This window comes from Typopeltis vanoorti, chromosome 1, assembly GCF_054136105.1.
Source record: "Typopeltis vanoorti isolate ZY-2024b chromosome 1, IOZ_Tvanoo_1.0, whole genome shotgun sequence".
Lineage (NCBI taxonomy): Eukaryota > Metazoa > Arthropoda > Arachnida > Uropygi > Thelyphonidae > Typopeltis > Typopeltis vanoorti.
Genome location: NC_143549.1, coordinates 143,609,769 through 143,635,574, shown reverse-complemented (window position 1 = coordinate 143,635,574; position 25,806 = coordinate 143,609,769). Strand labels below are relative to the sequence as shown.

Sequence of the window (25,806 nt, the reverse complement as noted above, 5' to 3'; positions counted from 1 at the left end):
TTCCTTTTTTATTTATATTGGTGCGATTAGTGATTCCCCCCCCCCCTCCCGTAATCTGAGGATATCTCTTTGTATGAATTATTTGTATTACCTGTATGAAATTTATCAGTTTATATATTTCTGTAGTTCATTCACTGCCACAATACTTAATGAGTTCTGTTACTATTCCATCAGTTCCTGGTGCCGTATTATTTCTGAGTTGCTTTATACTTGCTTCTACTTTGGCTAGTGAAGGTTTAGATATTTCTGGGTGATAGGCATGATAAATTATCTGTTTCAAAGTTTCAAACAGGTTTGCTACAATTTAGAAGTTGGTTAAAGTATTTTCTCTCTCTCTCTCTCTCCCTTGTTTGTTATTTCATCTCCAATAGATAATATTTGTCCATTACTATTGTTGATTATTATTGTTTGCATACATGAACCTTTTTTTTTTTTTTTGGTGGTGTTTCTAATTTCCTAAAAGATTTATTTTTGGCTATTGAATGTAAGCTCTGGATATCTTCAGTTCAGGTAAAAAATTTTACACATTCTTTTTTGTTGAATCTTTGTTTTATTAGCTTCCTTGCTGCTCTCTTTGTATCTCTGAATGGCATCAATATTTTGCTGTATTGTACTTTGAACTTCAGTTGATTTTTCTGCTACTACTTCGTTTATATTAACTTTGATGTGATTCCAGATGGTTTCAGTCTCTAGAAAACTAATCTCTAATCTTGAAATCTCTAAAAAAAATAAAAAATAATCTCTGGTCTTAATCTCTAGAAACTAAAATTATTTTTTGAATTTGTAATGATGATATCACTCTATCTTTAATACAGATGCAGCAATAAGCATCTACTTTCACATATCATTTTTTATCCTGAATTATAAATATTTCAAAGTAAGTATTTCAGTATTTGAAAATGTAATCTTGTAAAGTTTATATTTCTTATTTTGCCTAAATTTGTTTTATGTGTTGCATGTAGACCTTTTCTCTATGACATCATTGCTGCCACACAATCTGAAGAATCACTAGAAACAGCTCTGAATGCTATGGACAGTGAAAAGGATGCTGATTTAATGGAGCGATTTCTTTTATGTCTCTCTGTCATTCCTGAACCTAGTCATCATGTAATAACAAGGTTAACAGTGAGTGGATTTCTTTTTGTCAATAATGGCGATATTTTTGTCAAGATATTATTGTTGTTGATATTATTATTTATTAGGCATCTCCATGGAGTTTGAGGCCTATTGCAGGAGATCCCTACTGCTCTTTTTCGCATAATAACCTATCATATCCCTCCTTAATCTCATTCTCTGACTGAACATTCTTGATCACTTCTGGCAACCCATTCCACTCATTCACTTCTCTCCAAGCAGAAATCCAAGTCTGCATATCCTTACTAAATCACATGTGCGCAGCCTTCAGGAGTGACTCCTGATATCTATCTATCATGTTCCCGCTTTACTCTCCTATTAGCCAAACATTGTCTGATTTTATAAAAATGCACTTAAAATAAAAATATAACTATTTTCAGGATTTAATCTGTAACCATACTTTATATTATTATTTGGATATCTTCTTGGATTTCTAAGACTCATTCCTCTATGTGGAGCACCTATTCTTGGTAGAAGGGACCTCCAAGTGGTAGTGTTGACTCTTTATATTCTTTTTTATATACTTTTCTCTTTCCCTCTAATCTTTTACTGACATTAGTATGTTTTACTTTATACCCCGTACATTGCCACATGTTTGATGCATGGTGTGACCTGTGAACATTCAAAAAGGTAGATCCTTGCATTTGCATCCTGCTTTGGTCCCTGCTTCAGCAAGATGGGCAGTTTTGTATGTCCAGGATGTCCCAGCTAGGATTGTTCGACTAGTTTACCTGCATGCAAGGATCAGTGGTATTCCAGCAAGCCTCGTTTTTCGTGGTCAGGAGGCAGACTTACTGTCCATAGCTTACTTCACAGTTTATTTGGCAGCCATAGTAATCCTAGTGTTCTATTTCTGAACTCAGTTATTGTTAATTGGATATTGAGCATTCATGTGTAGCTCTGTGTTGGGTAAGGAGTTTCAGTGCTGAATTATTTTCCTTTGAGCATCAATCTTTCATGCTCAAATTAAAGATACCAAGAAATTATATACTTGCTTAATCCTTTATCCAAGTAAGCAAAGTTTGCACCTGAAGTATTTTCAGGGCTGGGCAAACTTCCAACAACTTTCTCTAATCCAGAGTGATTTAATAATAAGGTGTGACACCTTTTTGGCAACTCGTATATGAAAATATGACTTCTGTATTAAAAAAATTGATGAAATATAAGCCTTTTTTTGTAACGTTTTTGTGTCACGTTTTTTGTCAAGTTATTTGAGACATTTTGAAACTCAGGGGCTACCCTGAGTGTCGAGTCTTCAAAATTCGAGTCATTAGAATTCAAGGAGAACTGGTCTACCAGTCCACAATTCGGGGGGGGGAGATATTTAGAAGTATAACATCATCCGCATAAAGCAAAGAGCTGACATTAACATCTCCAATTTTGATATCATGTTTAATACCACTTTCCTTCATAATGTGATCCATATAGATAATGAATAACAGAGGGGATAATGTACATCCTTGTCTCACACCAGATTTAACATTAAACCATCTTCCTGTACTTCCTTCAATTCTAACTGCTGACTTACAACTCAAATAAAGACTAAGTATTGCTTGATATAATGTCCCATTGACACCATATAAATGCAGCGTATTGAATAGCTTCTCTCTTGGCACCTTGTCATATGCCTTTTCCAGATCAACAAAACTTAAATACAGATCTTTGTTATATTCCCATGCTTTCTCGACTATTTTTCGTAAAGTGAAGATCTGATCCTGACAGCCTCTATTTGGCCTGAATCCAGCTTGTTCTTCACCAAGCTTTTCTTCCACAATTCTTCTCAACCGTTTCTCGAGTATACTTGCATAGATCTTGCCAGGAACACTCAGTAGGGAAATACCTCTGTAATTCTCACATGCAGTTTTATTTCCCTTTTTATATATGGGTACTATGAGAGCTCTACTCCAATCATCGGGAATTCGTCCCTCTGTCCAGGCTTTCTGAACTATGAAGTGCAGCCACTGTAAGACTCTCACACCACCATACTTCAGCATTTCTGGTCGAATATCATCTACTCCTGCTGCCTTTCCACATTTCAAGCCTTTGATGGCTTTTTCTACTTCACGTATGGATATGTATTCCTGACTGCATGCCTGGTCAGTGTTTTTTATCACTGTGCTGTCATCACTGCTTGTTTCATCTAGCAGTTTTTCAAAGTAATTACTCCATACTTCAAGGATATCTTTTTCTCCTGTTTTCATGTCACCTTTATCATCTCTAATTCCTTTTACAGCACTCTTTCCTCCATTCTTAAGCTTCTTCAACAACCTCCAGAATATTTTGCCACCTTCTTGATATTTATTTTCTATATTCTTGCGAAAGTCCTCCCATGACTTTTGTTTAGCTAGTTTTACACAGTGTTTAGCATTCTTGCATTTGTCTCTATATTCTCTAAGAGCACAAGCTGACTTATTTGACAGGAACTTTTGGTATGCTTTCTTCTTTTCCTTCACTGCCTCTTTAACTTCCTGTGTCCACCAGGGAGTTCTGATTTTTTTATCCTTACAGATAACCTCACCACATGCCTCTCTGGCAGAATCAATCAATGTTTTCTTCAGAGTTTGCCGCTGCATCTCCAAGGTTTGATTACTGTTCTCAAACTCTTTCATTTTTTCTTCAATAATCTTTGTGTATTTTAGCCTACAGTTCACATCTGAGAGCTGCTCAATTTTTATTCGCTTTAAAACTTTCTTACATGTTATTCTTTTCAATATGAAATTCAATTTTATCCTACTCAAGACTAAATAGTGATCACTTCCAATTTCAAATCCTCTGTACACTCTGGTGTCCTGCACCAGGGAGAAAACATCACTATCAACAATAACATAGTCAATGAGACTTTTCTTATTCCTAGCCTCTTCTCTCCATGTGAATTTGTGCACATTTATATGTTGGAACATGGTGTTAGTAATAACCAGTCCATGTCCTGAGCAGAAATCCAACAGATATTTGCCATTATTATTAGCTTTGCTCTTTTCTCCAAATTTTCCCAAAATATTTTTGTATGTCTCACAATCATTTCCTACTCTGCTATTTAGATCCCCAACAAGGACCAACTTTTCATTTTTCATTGTGTCAGTTGCTTTTTCTAAAGCCTCAAAAAAATTCCTCCACTTCTACCTTAGTAGAACCTTCTGTGGGACCATAGGCACAAATAAGTCTCGTTGTCCAGTTCCCCATTCTCATATTTGCCCACATTACTCTACTTGAGACTGACTGCCATTCAAGAAGATTAGCCTCGTATTTTGTGTTGAATACTATGGCTACTCCTTCTTTTCCTTGATTGTCATTGCCTGAATATAACATTTTGTATTTATTGCTCAGAAAGATCTCACCAGTTTTTGTCTTTTTTGTTTCAGTCACCCCTATTATGTCGATCTGGTACTTATCTAATTCCTCAGCTAGCTCCATTTCTTTGCCATTCAGGCTTCTTACGTTGATAGTACCGATCTATAACTCTGGTGATGTTGAGTTGGGGTTTATTTTCAGATTTGTTCCAGTAGCTGACTTTTCGCTGTTCACCCTGGTTCCCTGGCGAAAACAACGGGGGCCTTGTTTAACCGGGTGACGCCCCAGCCGTCATGAAATTTTGTCATGTTGTACCATCATTCTATATTTTGGTTTAACCAATAAGAATACAATTTGGTCGGCTAAATCCCAAATTATATTATATTATATTCTTTAAGAGATTATATTCTTTAAGATATTATATTCTTGGTTTAATTCTTATCCAAGTGTAAGCAAACAAAGTTTGTGCCTGAAGTATTTTCAAGACAGAGCTACTCGTATATAGAGGCTAATGACTTCACATCACTTGCCTTAGTATCTCATAATGCAAAACACATCTCCTTACGGATATGTATAATGCTATACCAAAGAAATGCAGATACCAAAGAAAACATAAAATTAAACACTGAATTGAAATTAGAAGAATTTCTAAATTACTACACAGAATTGTGGACAGACAAATATTTTAAAAAAGACAACTGACAAACAATTAACGAAAATGAAAAAGAAATAACTAAAGAAGAATTAGAAATCAGCCTGAAAGAAACAAGAAATGGAAAATTGCCTGGAGAAGATAAACTATGTTCAGAACTATATAAATATGCAGGAACTAGATTCAAAGAAAGACTCTTATTATTTTTAAATAAAATTTATTCAACTGGTATCCCCCCAACAGAATGGAAAAAAGCAATTGTGATTCCTATCTTTAAAAAAGGTACAAGAGATGACCCTAAAAACTAAATTTAAACAGTATACTAAATTCCTGTTACAAAATATATAGTAGAATCTTAAATAGCAAACTAATGAAATATTCCAAAAACTTTATTTTAGAAGTGGATTTAGAAAAGGACGATCATGTATAGACCTGGCCTTTTGCCTACAATTAATAATAGAGAAAAGAAAAGAATACAATTTAGAAACACATATTGCATTTATTTAAAAAAGCATTTGAAAAATGCTTTTTTATGCATACTTTGCATACTTTTCAAATGCATACTTTCAAATGCATACTTTGAAAAAGCATTTGACAAAGTTAAAAGAAACATATTATTTAACATATTAAAAGCAAGACAAATACCAAATAATATCCTAAAAGCTATCACAAGTATATATGACAATAATCAAATACAAATAAGATTAAATCACGAGCTATCATATACGAGAGAGATAAACCAAGGGGTCCAACAGGGATGTCCCCTCTCAGCAACTCTTTTTAATATATACTTAAATGGAATAAAAATTTACATCAAGGAATTAAACTTTCTCCTACAGTAAACTTAAACACTCTCCTCTTTGCCAGCGAACAAATAATAATTACAAATTCTGAAGATAAACTACAGAAAGCTATTTTAGATCTAAATGAGATATCCAAAGATTATGGTATGATAATATCAACAGAAAAATCAAAAACAATGGCTTTTAAAGGACAAGATCCAGCAAGAACTAAAATAGTAATAGATAACAAGATCTTAGAACACGTGAATTCATTTAACTACCTAGGATTTACGATCACATATGAAAATGAAAAAGATATAAATGTAAAAATTGCAAAATATTTAAAAATAAGTGTAATTAACTCTATATTTAAACCAAACCTAGTTCAAAAGTCCAGACTAAAAGTATACAATACATTAGCCCTACCAGTCTTAATGTATGAAAGCGAAAACAAAAGACAAACAAAAATTAACAACAGCAGAAATGAAGTTTATGAGAAAAACTGCAAAGTATACCCTATTTGATCACAAAAGAAATGAAGAAATTATGAAAGAATTAAACCAAAAACCAGTAATAGAAAAAATTAAAAAATATAAACATAAATGGATGGAACATGTTCAAAGAATGAAAACAGAAAGATTACCAAAACAAGTCTTAAAGTACAAGCCATTAGGAAAAAGAAAACCAGGACGTCCTCTTAAATGATTCAACGATGACTTCTAAGGTGGGAACAGGCCATGCTAGGCCTAAATCCTTGATATGCATGATGATGATGATGATGTATATCATTTGTACAGATTTGATCACATGTTTCCAAAAGGATGAAGGAAATTGAAAGACTGAGAAGATGCAATTTTCTCTGCCTTTCAATCTGCAAGGGCTAGTGAATAGGAGGAAGAGAGGTAATATGATAGAGACATACAAGTTGGTAAGTGGTTGTTATAGGATTAACAGTGAAGACGTTGTTTATAAAATGGTGGGAGATTTAGGGAGAACAAGAGGTCATCTCTGAAAGCTGCATAAGGAGGCTGTGAGCAAGGGAGGGAGAAGCAAGTTTTTTGTATGGAGAGTTGTGAATGATTGCCTGAGAGCATGGATCTACAGAGAATTTGAATATGTTTAAGGAGTAGTATGATGAGCTGTTTGTATGACAAAAGGGACCTCCTAGATGAGCCTGTGACTCCATTGGGATCTTAAGATAATAATAATAGTAATAATAATATATAATAAAGATCTATAAATGACTATATGATTACTAACCAGAAACTACATCCACATGTGAGAGAAGTGCATGTTTACAGAAGAAATGAAATCTTTTCAGATCATTTTTTAGTAGTTTCTAAAATAGAAATAATAAAGAAATGAGAAAATAAGTAAACAAGAAAAATAAGAAACAGAACAAGTATACAAAGTACATCTGTTACAAGAAAAAAGCATTAAATGCTATATCAATCACAATAAACAGATTACATAAAAGAAGTCTAAATTGATGAAGATATAGAAGAAGAATGGAAAACATTAATAAAGATGATTCATTAGGCAGCCTATGAAGTACTTGGAAAAAGAAAAAGAAAATATTAAAAAAAGAAAAAATTAAAAATTTGGAACACAGATATAGAAAATGCAATAAAAGAAAAACAAGTAGCATACAAATCATTCCTTCAAAAACAAACCAAGGAAACAGAATAAATATACAAAAATAAAAGAAATATAGCTAAAACCATGTTAAAGAAAGCTTATCAAGATTCTTGGGATAGATTTATTAATAAAGTAGAAGAAAATTTACATAGAAGACCAAAAATAGCTTACAGAATAGTAAGGAAATTAAACAATGCAGAAAGAGATACAGGTCAAATTAACATAATACAAGAGGAAACAATGGATAGAACATTGGAAGTTTTTCCACTTGATTCCACTATAAATTAAAGATGCCAAGAAATTATATTATTGGTTTAATCCTTTATCCAAGTGTAAGCAAACAAAGTTTGCACCTGAAGTAATTTAAGGACAGGGCAACTCATATATAGAGGCTAATCCAGAGTATTTTAATAATAAGGCGTTGACACCTTTTGGCTACTCGTATATGGAATTATGACTTCTACATTACTTCAACCTTGGTATCACCTCTGGGTCTGGCTCCCACAGATGAGACCACAATTAATGTCGAAACAGTCTGGGTAGTGATTCTTCTCATAATTAGATTTTTCTCTGTATCGCATGCTTAATCTCTTTATACATTTAGACATTGCATCGACTAGATAGTTTTTGAAAATTCCCCAAACTATATTGATCTCTTTTCCAGCTAACTCCTCATTCCATGTTACACCTGCAAGCTGAGCTCTTCATAATCACCCCACCCCCCTTGTAGTCCCACATATACCCTTTTCTTACAGAGTTCCTCACACTGCACCCAGGTAATCACCTCATGGTCACTCTCACCAATTGGTGTGTGATTTGACACTTCATTTATAATTACATCCTCTGATTAGATGACTAAATCCAAGACCCTCAATCCTCGTGAGCCCTCTATTACATACTGTGTGAGGTAGTTATCCCTCAAAAACTCAAGAAACTCGTTTTCTTTACTTCCAGTTGCTATCTCATCATTCTAGTCTATATTGCCATAATTAAAATCGCCCATAATGATCATTCTCTTCTTAACTTTCTTCATGTTATGCAAGATTTCAAACTCTCTGGTGATATCAGTAATTCTGCAGACTTATGCAAGTGTTCCAATGATTCTTCCCCATGCAAAATCATCTAGATAATGTCTTTGAAACATTACAGGACATCCACATTTGCAATTTTAATTCCTTCATGAAAAGAAAGCTCATTTTGTGAAGGAATAAAGAAACACAATTTTTCCAGTATAGCTTATTGCCTTTTATCCTGTTGAGTGCTACCATTTGACCCCTTTGTGCACGATTTGAAAATTCTTTTAGTGTTACATGGTGATCAGCATTCATTTTTGAAATTATGGATTCTACAACCATGTTAAAATAACTATTTTTATTATCCCGACGTTTTGATCTTCATATCAAGATCATCATCTGGAGCATACATAAATATACAAGACAAGCTGCGTTACATTTCAAACCGTAAGCTAGAGCAACAATGATTTGATCACATGCTACTCACTGGCATGACCTCTAGTCAAAAAAAAAAAAAAAAAAAAAAAAAACCATCAAGCTAATTTAATTTTGATTACATGAATAAACATTCTTGCTTACAGATGGTTTTCCTTCCAGTAACAGTGATGTCCTATTTCTACTATTTTTGAGTATTAAAGTTGTTACTTTAGATTTAGGATTCTGGATTTTCTAGAGTCCTGTTTATAGTTGTTCTTAGAGAGGAAGGATTCGTTGGATGAATATATGCCTTCCATATGTATGGGATTTTTAGACTATCATTATTGTTTAGATTGGGGTGGTTGATAATGATCTCACAAGCTTCCTTAAATTTGCGTTCATACCATGTTTTGGTGTGATGTAGACAATAGTGCTTTTCCAGTCAATTCTATGTAAGGGGTTCAGAGCATGATCAGATAGGCCAGCTTCACCATAATTATTATATTCGATGTGTCGTTTATGTTCTTTTTGTCTGATCGGAATTGTACGTCCTGTTTCTCCTATTATGTAATGTTGCAGGTGCAATAAATACGGTATACTCCAGGGTGGGCCAGCGGAGGGAGTGGGGCTTTGGATGAGTTGAGTAAGCTTTTTAATTTTGCAGGAGGTTTAAAGGTGGCTTTGAGGTTGTATTTTTGTATACTCTGTTCATTTTGTCTCATGTCCCTTTAATGTAGGGAATGATTATAATTTTACTCTAGTCTGGTTTTTCTTTGTTTTTTTATTGAGGTCTTGTAGAGAATTTTGTTAATAGTGTTTTGGCTGTATCAATTTTTTGAAAAGTATTACTGAACACTTTAAATTCGTTTTTCAGTGCCTGTTCAGTGGAGGAGATCTTCAGAGCCCTGTTTTTTAGGGTATTGATGACACCTTGTTTATGTGTTGGGTGGTGGTAGGAGTTTATGTGTATATATTGGCCAGTATGTGTCGGTTTCCGTAAATAGTGAAGGAAAGATTGCCCGAGGGAAGACGTGTGACAAGTGTATCTAGAAACTGCAGTGTGTTATGTTTTTCAATCTCAATTGTGAACTGTATACGTTTGCGTTGCTTATTTAGGTGGCTAAGGAAAATGTCTAGTGTCTGGCACCCATGAGACCAAATCTCCAAAACATCGTCAACGTATCTGAGCCAAACTTTGGGTTTTAGAGGGGAGGAACCCAGAGCAAGTTGTTCAAAATGTTCCATATAAAAGTTAACAATCGGGGGGGGATAATGGCGAGCCCGTGGCTGTGCCTTCTTTTTGTATGTAGAAAGCGTTTTGCCATACAAAATAACCAGAATGTAATACATGTGCAAAGAGCCCTGTGATATCTGGAGGAAATTTGTTCTGTAAAAGAAGAATTGTGTCATTGATCGAGACATTCATAAAGAGGGCAGAGACGTCAAAATTGACTAATAGAACATCATTTTCTAATGTAATGTCTTTGATTATGTTTATGAAGTGTTGTGTGTTTTTGATATAGGAGGGGGGGGGGGGGGATGACCTACCAACTCCTTGAGTGTTGCCGCTAATTTTTTGGCTAAGTGATAAGTTGGACTCTCTCTCCCTTCGACTATAGGCCTTAACGGTGAGTTTTCTTTGTGAATTTTCTGTAATCCGTAAATTCTCGGGGAATGAGCATAGTGTGGAAATAGTTTTTTGACCGTATCTTTGGGCCATGTGGTAATTGACTTAAGTAGATTCTCTGTTTTCTTTTTGATTCTATTAGTTGGATTATGGTTAACTAATTTGTATGTGTTATTGTCCGAGACCAGCAGATTCATTTTTTCCACATAAGTGGTTCGGTTTAAGATAATGGTGGCACCTTCCTTTATCTGCTCTGGTTATTAAGATGGTCGGATTTGACTTTAGTGATTTTATCGTGTTGAGTTAGGTTGCTTATTATTGTTTTGTTATGATTTAAAATGCTGGCAGTTTCTAAACATATTTTTTCTGCTATGTTATTTGGGATGAATTTTAGGCCTCTTTCAATATTACAAATAAATTGAAGTTTGTTTATAGATTTGGGTGCTATGGCATAATTTAAACCTTTGTTAAGTATTGAGATTTCATCTTTGTTTAAAGCGTGATCAGATAGGTTAACTATATTATTGTTACCTGTCGGTGATTGGTGGCTCTGTTGTTTCTTGCTTCTGGTTGGTTGTTATTGTTCATTGTGGAGAAATTTGAATGTGGCGACTGGTTCTTTCGATCTTTTAGTCTTTGAAATTTGGAAATTAGATTTTCTTTCTTCGTTTGAAGGATGTGGTTCACACTGTTGTCAGTAATCTTTTCCAGGATCATCCAGATATCTGCACTTACTTAGTGTGAAAGTTCCGTTTTTTCCTTTTGTAGCTGGTTTTGTGTAGCGGCTAAGTTTTTTCTGGAAGCTTGCATTTGTTCTCTGAGAAGCACTTTCTCCATGCAAAGTATATACATTGCACTTTTGTTGAGGTGAATTTTCTTTTTAGCCTGATGCAATTTGGAATGATTTGCTGTCCCTACATCATTTTAAAAAAGCCAGTCGATTGATCAAATTAGAAACCTGATTCTTCAGCTTACTGTAGTGATTGCATCACTTGTGGGTCAAATCTCTATGAATTATCATAATCCTTTCTTTTAGTGTTACATGGTGATCAGTATTCATTTTCGAAATTATGGATTCTACAACCATGCTAAAATAACTCTTTTTGTTATGCCGATGTTTCGATCTTCATATCAAGATCATCATCTGGAGCATACATAAATATACAAGACAAGCTGCATTACATTTCAAACCCATAAGCTAGAGAAACAATGATTTGATCACATGCTACTCACTGGCATGACCTCTAGTGAAAAAAAAAAAAAAAATCACTAAAGTCAAATCTGAACATCTTAATAACCAGAGCAGATAAAGGAATTGCCTCCGTTATCTTAAACCGAACCACTTATGTGGAAAAAATGAATCTGCTGGTCTCAGACAATAACACATACAAATTAGTTAACTATAATCCTAATAGAATCAAAAAGAAAACAGAGAATCTACTTAAGTCAATTACCACATGGCCCGAAGATATGGTCAAAAAACTATTTCCACACTATGCTCGTTCCCCGAGAATTTACGGGCTACCAAAAATTCACAAAGAAAACACACCATTAAGGCCTATATTCGAAGGGATAGATAGCCCGACTTATCACTTAGCCAAAAAATTTGCGGCAACACTCAAGGAGTTGGTAGGTCATTCCCCCTCCTATATCAAAAACACACAACACTTCTTAAACATCATCAAAGACATTACATTAGGAAAAAGATGATCTATTAGTCAGTTTTGACGTCTCTGCCCTCTTTACGAATGTCCCAATGAATGACACAGTTCTTCTTTTACAGAACAAATTTACTCTAGATATCATGGCACTCTTTGCGCATGTATTACATTCTGGTTATTTGGTATGGCAAAACGCTTTCTTCCTGCAAAAAGAAGGCACAGCCATGGGCTTGCCATTATCCCTCCCCCCGATTGCTAACTTTTATATGGAACATTTTGAACAACTTGCTCTGGGTTCCTCCCCTATAAAACCCAAAATTTGGCTCAGATACGTTGACGATGTTTTTGAGATTTGGTCTCAAGGCCGCCAGACACTAGACATTTTCCTTAGCCACCTAAATAAGCAACGCAAACGTATACAGTTCACAATTGAGATTGAAAAACATAACACACTGCAGTTTCTAGATACACTTGTCACACGTCTTCCCTCGGGCAATCTTTCCTTCACTGTTTACCGGAAACCGACACATACTGGCCAATATATACACATAAACTCCTACCACCACCCAACACAAAAACAAGGTGTCATTAATACCCTAAAAAACAGGGCTCTGAAGATCTTCTCCACTGAACAGGCACTGAAAAACGAATTTAAAGTGATCAGTAATACTTTTCAAAAAAATTGATACAGCCCAAACACTATTAACAAAATTCTCTACAAGACCTCAATAAAAAACAAAGACAAACCAGACTAGAGTAAAATTATAATCATTCCCTACATTAAAGGGACATGAGACAAAATGAACAGAGTATACAAAAATACAACCTCAAAGCCACCTTTAAACCTCCTGCAAAATTAAAAAGCTTACTCAACTCATCCAAAGCCCCACTCCCTCCGCTGGCCCACCCTGGAGTATACCGTATTTATTGCACCTGCAACATTACATAATAGGAGAAACAGGACGCACAATTCCGATCAGACAAAAAGAACATAAACGACACATCAAATATAATAATTATGGTGAAGCTGGCCTTTCTAATCATGCTCTGAACCCCTTACATAGAATTGACTGGAAAAGCACTATTGTCTACATCACACCAAAACATGGTATGAACGCAAATTTAAGGAAGCTTGTGAGATCATTGTCAACCACCCCAATCTAAACAATAATGATAGTCTAAAAATCCTATACATATGGAAGGCATATATTCATCCAACGAATCCTTCCTCTCTAAGAACAACTATAAACAGGACTCTAGAAAATCCAGAATCATAAATCTAAAGTAACAACTTTAATACTGAAAAATAGGACATCACTGTTAAGGGGAAAAAAAAATCTATAAGAAAGTTTATTCATGTTGTAAATTATAAATATTTTTTTGTTTTTTAAATCAAAAATAACAATTGTAATAATAGAAATAGGACATCACTGTTACTGGAAGGAAAACCATCTGTAAGCAAGAATGTTTATTCATATAATCAAAAATTAAATTAGCTTGATGTGTATTTTTTTTTTTTTTGACTAGAGGTCATGCCAGTGAGTAGCATGTGATCAAATCATTGTTTCTCTAGCTTACAGTTTGAAATGTAACGCAGCTTGTCTTGTATATTTATGTATGCTCCAGATGATGATCTTGATATGAAGATCAAAACGTCAGGATAATAAAAAGAGTTATTTTAACACGGTTGTAGAATCCATAATTTCAAAAATGAATTGAATGTATACTTATTTTCTACTCAAAATCATTAGTTATGCAAGCTGATTCTTCTGAATTTGTGTTTGTAATCTTCAGAAATAGTGTTCGTCCTTAGCTTTAGAACACCTCTGTATCTTCCCTACACATATATGTATATAACTACTTTAAAAGTGAATTTACATTATATTTATTTGATTATTTATATGTAAATAACCAGAATATATAAACGAGTATTATTCTATCTTTCTTAATCCGTGAGCTCCTTAACAGACAACTTGCACACTAAATGTTATTAACAACACATAATATTTACCTATTATGGTGTTTGGATAAAGTGAGTAGAGTGCTAGCATAATATTATATAATATTTACATATAATATTTATATGTAATAATAATATGTTAATATAATAACACACATAATATTTACGTATTATGGTGTTTGGGTAAAGTGAGTAGAGTGCTAGCTGTGGTCACTTTTGATATATTGAGCATGACATGTAAGCATAGAAGATAAGGCACCACCAAACTTTCTTATAACATACAAGAGAAATGTCTTTAAAAAATGTTACTGTCTTATTGAATATTGTATATAGGTATAATTGGTATATTGAAAAAGAGTTCATTAAGTGATGCTTATTACTGATTACTTTGCAGAAATATGCAGAAACACCATTCAAAAATGAAAAAGTCCAAGCAACAGTTCTCAATACCCTTTCTTCCTTGACCAAAGTATATTGTAAGAATAAAAGGGGATGCCAATCTAAGGTAAGAAATACAGCTTGCTTGCAAATGTAATTTTTAGAAATAAAAATGTCTTGCTTTTGATTTGTAATTAATAGACTCATTAATTTTGTTATATTAGCAATAGCAAATTAGTTGACTAACAAGGATTTTGTCCATTTGTGTCATTGTTAATGATCACATTCATGAAAAGTTGGTAATCTATATCACATTATTATTATTGTGAATGGACTCAGGTCTAAATAAACTAACTCTCTTTGAGAGATAAACCATTTTTATGCCACTCAGGCTTCCAGTGATGTATCATAAGGGATGATAAAATCATATGCTATCTGAAAAACTTGTACAGATATCATTGCCATAGAGGAATTTGGAGATTGTGTTTTATGGTTTTGATCAGACCATATATATGGATTAATGTGCATGGTTCTTGTTGCAAAATAATAATAATAATAATTATTATTGTTATTATTTTTTTGGAATGAATAACTTAGGTGTACACAGACAGGCAAAGGCAGTATCAGGAGGACTGTGTAATATTGGATATGAAAGAAGATAGAGAGAATATATAATCTAGAAACGTATTCCTTGATAAACAATCAGAAACAAGTTTATGAAAAAGTTGAAAAGACCGAGAAAATATTGAGATGAACTTATCAAGTTATATAAAGGAATCAGCACAGAAATATCAAAGCATTTATACTTACCAGAAGTCTTGATAATTGCATTCATTCTGCCAACAACCTTGATCTACATAACCTGTGGTGAAAGATCAGCCTTGGTCCATTGTCCAGTGGACCAAGGAGATCCAATGGACCAATCCAATGTCATATTATATTGGTGAGATTATGCTAGAAGAAACTGATCAAGCTAAGGATCTTGGCGTTTTAGTTGCCAGGAAGTTGAAGTTCAAGGGTCATATAGTAAAGATTATAAATACAACTCAGAGAACAATTGCAATGCCAAAATGAACCTTGACATGTAAAGATAAGGAAGTCATTTTACCTCTTTACAAGGCCTTGATAAGGTGATATGATTGACTTACAAACTTTTGAAAGGGTTATACAGAATTTCAGTAGATGGAATTTTTCATTTTAGGGAAGGTGGGGAAAGGACATGAGGGCATCCTTGGAAGTTGAAATGAATGCTGCCATGAAGGGGGATGAGGGCTAGACTTTTCTCTATAGAGTGGTGTGTGATTGGAATGGATTGCCATTGGATGTTGTGTGTGCAAGCAGTGTGAATGAATTCATAAACAGGTATGACAGTTGCTGCCTGTAGTATGGTGTCCTTTGATGAGTTCCTGACTCCCTGAAGCCTCTCTTAATAATAATAATGATAATCATTTTCTCTTTTCTAGCTAGTAACACTTTTGACTGTTTTGTTACCTCTCCAATCGGTAATTCTGATCAAATTTGATGCAGATTTTTGCAGCAAATGAAACGCATCTCCAGTAATCAGCTTTCTTTTGTTTAGTACTTTGCTATTCTGTTTCCAATTGGATTATTGCTTTCATTCTTTGAATCTCAATAGTACTTCCATATATAGCAGAAATTATTCTTATTAAGATAAGTGCTCTCATCCCTCATTGCCTTTTGCATTCTCATCTTGCATGCCAATGTTTCTCCTTGGAAACATGCAATTCCAAGGAGAAATCTTTTTGCCTACCCAGACATAATAATGTCTGGGTAGGCAAAAAGTAGTATCTTGACCTGGAAAATAATGCCTAGTTTTTTAGAGCCTGAGGAAACACATCTGACGTGTTTATACTAGAAGAGGCTGGTGGTAAATGTCATTCCTGAGAGAGAGAGAGAGAGAGAGATCTAATCCTGTCAGGTGATTTGTGTATTACTGAGGGTAACAGAAGGTGAACAAATCCCCTTTGTGAGAGAAAAGGCAGGACTGTATTTTGGTGGCATTGAAGGTGACCAGGTTATCCTAACTCCACTGAAGGATGGTATTGAGATTGATGTTTAAGACAATGGTTGTAGATGATCCTGAAGCTTGGGTTGTCTTAGCACTGCATAGTTTGTTGAATTTGTGGGATGGAGCATACTATCATCAACAAAGGATAAAAAAAAATCTGTGAATAGGATTAGTGGTGATTAAGAGTATCTTTTATGTTGTTTATGCATAAAAGAAAGGGGATAAGGGATATAGCTGAGCTCTGAGATACTCCCACATTGGTAATGAAGCTTGGAACCATCCACTGTGATATGCAGTGAACAATTTGTAAACTGGCTACCATTTAGTGAGAAAGTCTACATCACCCATCATCGAACTTTTCCATGGCACATGTCCAATGCTAGTGATGTAGGCTAAGTGGTCACTGATCTAGATTGGCAGAATCCATATGATTAGCTGGTGGGCCTCTAGGTAGTGGAGAGGTTGATTGTTGACTTTCTCCATTATTATGGAGAGGACTACGGTGATGACAATTGGTTGGTGGCTGGATAGCAGACTTTAATCTCCCCTCTATGTAAAGCACCTGTTTGTGGAAGAGAGGCTTGCCTGCAAAGGTCAACAATGCTGCAGTAAGTTTCCTACCCCCATGGTCCCAAGAACATTGCCAAAGGCTTGTTATGGCTCTAGTATAGTGTCCATCTCATGGTACTTGAGAGTAGCCCTGGTGCTGCACTACTCTCAAGTACAGTCATTGCTTGCTGGTCAGTGTGTGTGTGACTCCATGGTGCATGAGGAGCTCTGTTCTGAATCGAACTGCCACTGAGAATGAGTAATTTTTCATCCTCAAGTTTATCAGGGCCTTCAACAAGCTCCAACCATGTTTAGAAACAATAGAAACATCAACAGAAAACACATTAAAGAAGCAGAAAACATCAAAGACAGCAACAACCATACTAACCCTTTTAATATTACCTGAGAAATTCCCAAGTGGACATTCTTCAACTGAAGAATGTCCACTTGGGAAAATGTCACCCATCTTCATCCAGAAGGATTTGGAAGAATTGACAGGATATCCCAAATCAGTCAAAAAACTCCATTCTGGGAACATTTTTCGAAACCAAAACTTGGACACAATCAGAGTAGCTCCTTCATGCAATATCTATCAGAGGAATACCAATGACAGTTATCCTCACAAAACTTTTGAACTACTTTTGAGTAGTAATATTGGCGTGGGATTTCCTGGATGTTCCAGATAAAGAGATCTGCTCCAAAATGAAAGATCAAGGATTGACAACCATCAGGAGACTACTCATGCATAGGAACAGTCACCTTGTTCCTTCCAAGAATATCATCCACACACCTAAATCACCAACATCTGTGAAAACTGGATATCTAAACCACCCAGCTAGGCTCTATTATCCTGAATCCTTTGCACTGCTTTAAATGTCAACAGTATGGTCATTCTCAAACCACCTGTCTTGGCTCTACCATCTATGGCAGATGTGGTAGTAAAGATCATGAGAACAAAGACTGTTGAGCAAAACACCAAAATGATCTAATTATGAGGAAGATCACTCAGTGTACTCTCACCATGATAAAGGTGGAAGGATGAAAATGAGATCCAAAAAAATAAAAACTGAGAAGAGCATCCCATACCAGGAAGCAAACAGGCAGTATATCACAAAAAATTGCAACATCTGTCTGTCCTTCCTTCTTTCATATAACTACAACATCCCTGATTGGTTGATTTGCTTGCTGTCTCTCTAGAGCACATAAAAGAGAAAACTTGGTATGGGCTCACTCCTGAGAAATTGCCAAAAATGATCCCACTACACAAAAACATACTAATTAAGGAAATTATTGAATGTGTATCACAGATGATCAAAGACATGCTACCAGATGACCTGTCAATAGATGTCATGGATACCTCTGTTCTCTCACAGGAAGATAAAATAATTAATATACCGAGTTCCCTAGAGGGAGCCCATTTGATTCATTTGATTGACTTTAATTGATTCAATGTTAGTATCTTTCTGGGTCTGGCCCCCACTGATGAGAAGTCAGTAAAGATCGAAACTAGTCAGGGTAATGACCATTAACACGTAGCAATATACATGTCTGAAAGGAAGGGTAATTTGCATTATGGGATACTAAGGCAGTTGATGTAGATTAGTTGTGAAGATACTTCATGTGCAAACTTTGTTTGCTTACACTTGGTAAGCGTTAAAACAAAAATATAATTTCTTGTCAAGTATAATGTAAGGAAATATATTCTTGTTTGCATCTATACTTTGCCCCAGCATAATCAAACAAAAGTTTATGAATGATACTAATCAATAATGCTATCAAACTGTTCTTATTTATCTCTTTCAGGAAATTTATGCTGTCACAAAGATTCTTCTCCAGGGTCTGACAGACTGCAAGACTGAACCATGTATCATGATATACCTGGGAGCCTTAAATAATGCTGCACTTCCAGATACCATTTCTGTTCTGTTAAACTATGTAAAAAGTGGAGGAAAGCCAGGACTTTTAGCTTTGAGAGCTATCAAGAGTATAGCTGTAGAGCATAAATATAATCTGCCAAGTGAAGTAAGAGATGATTTTTAATTTTGCTTATTTTGATGTTTTTGGATTACAGTTCTCTGACTAGTGTAGAAATCTTAACAGTTGTCTCACAGCATTCCTGGACAAGAAATTACATTAACATCAAACTCCTAATATGTACTCTCAAGGAATGTAGACAATACTACGACTGTACTCAATGAAAATTTTACCCTATTACCAACATTCTATTAACAGTTTTTCTCCATATTAATCTATCATCTGTATCAGGATTCTAATATTGTCTAATTTTATATTTTAGTTTTCTAAGGCACTTCAACCTGCATCCATCTAGATCTTGGTCTTTTTCCTGCTATCATAGCATCAAATGTCTGTGACTGATGTTTCCTCTTCCTTTCTGTTTAAGTGACTATACCACCTTAATTAGATCTCCTTACACATTGTTTTGTTTTGACAAGCAAAAACTCTCTGGCAAAATTTGAAACTTTTTAAGTTTCTTTCATTTGGTATTAAAATGATGATGGATAATTAATATCCTTATTGTAGATTACTATATTGCAAAATTGAAGCTTTCTAGGCTCTACATTTTGGTATTATACACACCTTCCTAGAGGTTATTTATGAAGAATATAACACTCTGGCATGTGACTGTCATGGTATTAAACTGATGGTTTTTGCCCTCTTAGGTTTCTGCCTTGTCTCTGATGAGAATCAACAGTTTGAAACAGCTGTATAGTGTACCTAGTAAAACCTAATCAATGCACTAATAAAAGGTGAAATATGGGCAGAGCCTGTGTATTTTAAGTAGTGCAAGACGACTTCTATGCCAAAGGCTTATTTTCATAAGCTCTCTGGTAAAATTTAAAACTTTTAAGTTTCTTTCAGGGGTGCTTAAGGGTTAAAGCTGTATAACTGAGAGGAGGCCTCCACATAGCCTTTAAAGGAATGCAGAGAACCAACCAGGGCTTTTGACCTAATGTCCAATCGTCACCTTCTCGTGGTGCACCCTGTTGGGTATCTACCTGGATATTGTATGAACGAGGATGGGCTGCCAATTTAGGATGTAGCCGACCAAATTGTATTCTTATTGGCTTAAACCAATATAGAAAATGATGGTACAACATGACAAAATTTCATGCCGGCTGGAGCGTCGCCCGGTTAAACAAGGCCCCCGTTGTTTTCACCAGGGAACCAGGGCGAACAGCAAAAAGTCAGCTACTGGAACAAATCTGAAAGCATACCCCAACTCAACATCACCAGAGTTAAAGATCAGTACTATCAACATAAGAAGCCTGAATGGCAAAGAAATGAAGCTAGCTGAAGAATTAGATAAGTACTAGATCGACATAATAGGGGTGACTGAAACAAAAAAGACAAAAACTGGTGAGATCTTTCTGAGCAATAAATACAAAATGTTATATTCAGGAAATGACAATCAAGGAAAAGGAGTAGCCATAGTATTCAACACAAAATACGAAGCTAATCTTCTTGAATGGCTGGCAGTCTCAAGTAGAATGATGTGGGCAAATATCAGAATGGGGAATTGGACAATAAGACTTATTTGTGCTTATGGTCCAACAGAAGGTTCTACTAAGGTAGAAGTGGAGGAATTTTTTGATGCTTTAGAAAAAGCATCAAAAAATTCCAGCAACTGACACGATGAAAAAGGAAAAGTTGGTCCTTGTTGGGGATCTAACTAGTAGAGTAGGAAATGATTGTCAGACATACAAAAATATTTTGGGAAAAGTTGGAGAAAAGAACAAAGCTAATAATAATGGCAAATACTTGTTGGATTTCTGCTCAGGATATGGACTGGTTATTATCATGTTCCAACATAAAAATGTGCACAAATTCACATGGAGAGAAGAGGCTAGGAATAAGAAAAGTCTCATTGACTATGTTATTGTTGATAGTGATGTTTTCTCCATGGTGCTGGACACCAGAGTGTACAGAGGATTTGAAATTGGAAGTGATCACTATTTAGTCTTGAGCAGGATAAAATTGAATTTCATATTGAAAAGAATAACATGTAAGAAAGTTTTAAAGCGAATAAAAGTTGAGCAGCTCTCAGATGTCAACTGTAGACTAAGATACACAAAGATTATTCAAGAAAAAATGAGAGTGTTTGAGAACAGGAACCAAACCTTGGAGATTCAGTGGCAAGCCTTGAAGAAAACCCTGATTGATTCAGCCAGAGAGGCATGTGGTGAAGTTGTCTGCAAGGATAGAAAAATCCAAACTCTGTGGTGGACACAGGAAGTTAAAGAGGCAGTGAAGGATAAGAAGAAAGCATATCAACAGTTCTTGGCAAATAAGTCAGCTTTTGCTCTTAGAGAATACAGAGACAAATGTAAGAAAGCGAATCGTCGTGTAAAACTAGCTAAACGAAAGTCATGGGAGAACTTTGGCAAGAACATAGAAAATGAATATCAAGAAGGTGGTATGATATTCTGAAGTTGTTGAAGAAGCTTAGAAATGGAGGTAAGATTGCTGTAAAAGGAGTTAGAGATGATAAAGGTGACATGAAAACTGGAGAAAAAGATATCCTTGAAGTATGGAGTAATTACTTCGAAAAATTGCTAAATGAAGCAAGCAGTGATAGCACATCGGTAAAAAACACTCAACAGGCACACAGTCAGAAATAAATATTCATACTTGAAGTAGAAAAAGCCATCAAATGCTTGAAATGTGGAAAGGCAGCAGGAGTAGATGATATTCAACTAAAAATATAATAAATTTAGTTTAATCCTTTATCCAAGTGTGAGCAAACAAAGTTTGCGCCTGAAAGTATCTTCAGGACTGGGTTAAGGTGATACAACACCAGGGCAACTCGTTGCAAAGGTGGAGCAAGATACCAACACTCCTATCTTAGTATCTCCTATAATGCAAAACACATCTCCTTGCGGATATGTCTAATGTTATGCATTAAGGGAAGGGCCATTACCCAGACCGGTTTCGACCTTTACTGAGGTCTCTTCAGTGGGAGCCAGGCCCAAGTCGAGATATCAGGCAGAAGCATTAGCAGGTCATCTCCACCTATAGGAATTGCCAATTGGTGTGCCACCCTTTTTTAATAAATTACTCTGGATTTAGAGAAAGATGTTGAAAGTTTATTTTCCACTTGGTTAGAGTATAATAAATTTAGTTTAATCCTTTATCCAAGTGTGAGCAAACAAAGTTTGCGCCTGAAAGTATCTTCAGGACTGGGTTAAGGTGATACAACACCAATTGGCAATTCCTATAGGTGGAGATGACCTGCTAATGCTTCTGCCTGATATCTCGACTTGGGCCTGGCTCCCACTGAAGAGACCTCAGTAAAGGTCGAAACCGGTCTGGGTAGTGGCCCTTCCCTTAATGCATAACATTAGACATATCCGCAAGGAGATGCGTTTTGCATTATAGGAGATACTAAGATAGGAGTGTTGGTAGCTTGCTCCACCTTTGCAACGAGTTGCCCTGGTGTTGTATCACCTTAACCCAGTCCTGAAGATACTTTCAGGCGCAAACTTTGTTTGCTCACACTTGGATAAAGGATTAAACTAAATTTATTATACTCTAACAAAGTGGAAAATAAACTCTCAACATTCATCTAAAAATGCTTAAGTATGCTGGTATAAAAGTCTTACAGTGGCTGCACTGCATAGCTCAGAAGGCATGGACAGAGGGACGAATTCCCAATGATTGGAGTAGAGCTCTCATAGTACCCATATATAAAAAGGGATATAAAATTGAATGTGAGAATTACAGAGGTATTTCCCTACTGAGTGTTCCTGGTAAGATTTAAGCTAATATACTTGAAAAAAGGTTAAGAAGAATTGTGGAAGAAAAGCTTGGTGAAGAACAAGCTGGATTCAGGCCAAATAGAGGCTTTCAGGATCAGATCTTCACTTTACGACAAATAGTCGAGAAATCATGGGAATATAACAAAGATCTGTATTTCAGTTTTGTCGATTTGGAAAAGGCATATGACAAGGTGCCAAGAGAGAAGCTATTCAATACGCTACAGTTATGGTGTGAATGGGGCATTATACCAAGCAATACTTAGTCTTTATTTGAGTTGTAAGTCAGCAGTTAGAATTGAAGGAAGTGCAGGAAGATGGTTTAATGTTATATCTGCTGTGAAACAAGGATGTACATTATCCCCTCTGTTATTCATTATCTATATGGATCACATTATGAAGGAAAGTGGTATTAAACTTGATATCAGAATTGGAGATGTTAATGTCAGCTCTTTGCTTTATGCAGATGACGTTATACTTCTAAATAAATCTGCTTCAAGTTTGCAAGATTCCCTGACTAAATTGAATAACTGTTGTAATAGATATGGTATGAAAGTCAGCATTAAAAAGACAAAGACAATGAAAATAGATAGAATTGTTGAAAATGTCAACTGTGTTGTGAACAGGGAACCTGTGGAACAAATAAAACATTTCAGCTACTTAGGCACTCTTTTTAGTGAAGATGGTAAATTAAATATGGAAATAGACAACAGAATCAACAAAGCTGGTATGGTAATAAGTCAATTGAATAAATTCATATGGAATAAGAGAGAAATTAGTCAGAACACTAAATTAGCTGTATACAAGACAGTGTTCAAACCAGTTTTAACTTATGGATCTGAGAGCTGGGTCAGAAGTAAAACACTTGACCAAGGACTAGAGACTGCAGATATGAGAGTCCTGAGAAAGATTAGAGACATGAACGGATGGCATCAATGGCAATATCATATTAAAAACGAGGATATTAGGAAAGAACTTGACATTGTCAGCATCCAGGAATGCATTAGCAGAGCTAATCTCAGGTGGTATGGTCACTTAAACAGAATGGGCAAGGAAGGATTAGCAAAACAAGTGTTCTCTGCCAGGTTGGCAGGAAAACGACCCAGAGGAAGACCAAGATATAGGTGGATTGATACAGTGCAATGTGCCTTAGACGATAGAAATAAAAGATCTGATAATGATAATGTTGGAGTCTTGACAAGTAACAGACTGATTTGGAGGAAAATTATAAAAAAGAAGTTAGTAATGATGTAAATTTTTCATGTAGTACTATCATATCCTGTACACCCCTTGAGGGTACATGTCAGGAATTTGATGAAGTTTCTTTCATTTGCTATTAAAATGATGGATAATTAATATCCTCCTTATATGCAATTTAACTTTCTGAAGTTTCACTTTGATGTAGAAATTGAGACATAAGTGGAAGAATTCTATTCTAAACAAGTAACTATGTATTATCAGAACTGCTTTTAACTCTAATGGTTTTAATACAAAAACTATTGATAAAATAATCAATAAAAATGCCTTAACCCTCCTTGTCAATAAGAATCTTCCAAAGTTGTCTTCCATATGTTAAAGGACTTTCAGAAGAAATAGCAAGACTGTTTCTTTTTTTTTGCCAGATTGACCTACAAGGCTCTTCCATTCAGTTTGTAAACTATATATCTTCCTTTGTTTTCAAAAGACAAATATTCTCCTCTTTCTCATCCTGGAGTTTACAGAATCCTTTGCTCTTGTGGCTTATGTTATTATGAAAAGACTGGTCATTATGGAGAAATTTGTCTTGAATAACAGCAAGAATATATTTCACTTAAGGAGCCCAATAAATCTTGTTTACCAAGCCATGCCTAATCAACAAAACACAGAATTCAGTGGAATGATACCACACAAAAGCTATTTTCTTCTGGAAAGACTGTAGAAAGAAAGCTGTTTAGCACACATTTAATCCTAGCCTTAGCAAAAATGATTGCCTTGAACTTTCTCAATTTTTGGAAGTTATCCTGACTAATGATGCTAATATCCTAACTATAACTAGATGATAGCAGTGTAGTGGGAAAGGTTGTTGGTTGTCAGTGTATTGCCAAGATATGACAATGATGAGTTGAGACGGACATCCAGAATCATGATTGGTATGCTAGCCGAGTTGTGTGAGGAGAATGGAGTACAGTTTGCGAATGTATGGCATCCACAGTTTGTGGATGCCATACATCTACAGAGGGAAGAATGGAATTTTACAGATATGATGATTGCATTTGAATGGCTTTGGAGTGAGTGATCTGAAGAAACTGTTGCTAGATGGAAGTGCAGTGTATGATGCAAGCAAGAAAATTGTTTGCATTTTCACATCTTTCTTTTTTTTTTTTTTTTCTGAAATAAGAATTTCAGATTTTTAATTGAATTTCTGTCCTATTTACAAAGCTTAACTTCTATATAGTAGTGCCTTTGTAGTGCAGTCAGAAAATACATGGACCTTCTCATCTAGTTAGGTTCATTTATAAGAAGGATGGTTTGGCTTCAGGTGAGTTAGCCAGTCTCATGTGAAGGTAGCAGTGTTTTCCCTCTTGGAAACTAAAATTGTTGCCTCACAAAACAGACAAACTGGTCAGAGAATATGTGCAATCGACAAACATTATATACTCATCTAATGGTTTTAATTGCCTCAGTTTAACATCACATAACAACAATGATGCTGTTGTAAGTTATCTTGGTATATTAAGATAGTACCCTTCTTCAGACAAAACATTTTAACCTTAGTCAGACAGCATTTTAAACTAATGCTGTCTGACTGGATGAAAATCCTCTGGATTTTCATCCACTCAGACAACATTAGTTTTGATATTTGTCTAGCTTTTTAATCTGTAAATTGTCATATCTTACCACAGTTTGTTTTGAAATTTGTAAGTA

At 35.2% G+C, this 25,806-nt stretch overlaps 1 protein-coding gene across 3 annotated transcripts in view; it reads left to right on the top strand.

Moving 5' to 3' along the window:
- The window catches only part of LOC150110500 (microsomal triglyceride transfer protein large subunit-like), a 208,889-nt gene that overhangs the window by 126,101 nt on the left and 56,982 nt on the right, over positions 1-25,806 (top strand). For all 3 annotated transcript variants that reach the window (XM_090394204.1, XM_090394194.1, XM_090394213.1), the window contains 3 exons: positions 963-1,125; positions 14,567-14,677; positions 18,932-19,150. In XM_090394204.1, the coding sequence (XP_090250330.1) occupies positions 963-1,125; positions 14,567-14,677; positions 18,932-19,150 (493 nt within the window). The remainder of the gene's footprint in view (positions 1-962; positions 1,126-14,566; positions 14,678-18,931; positions 19,151-25,806) is intronic.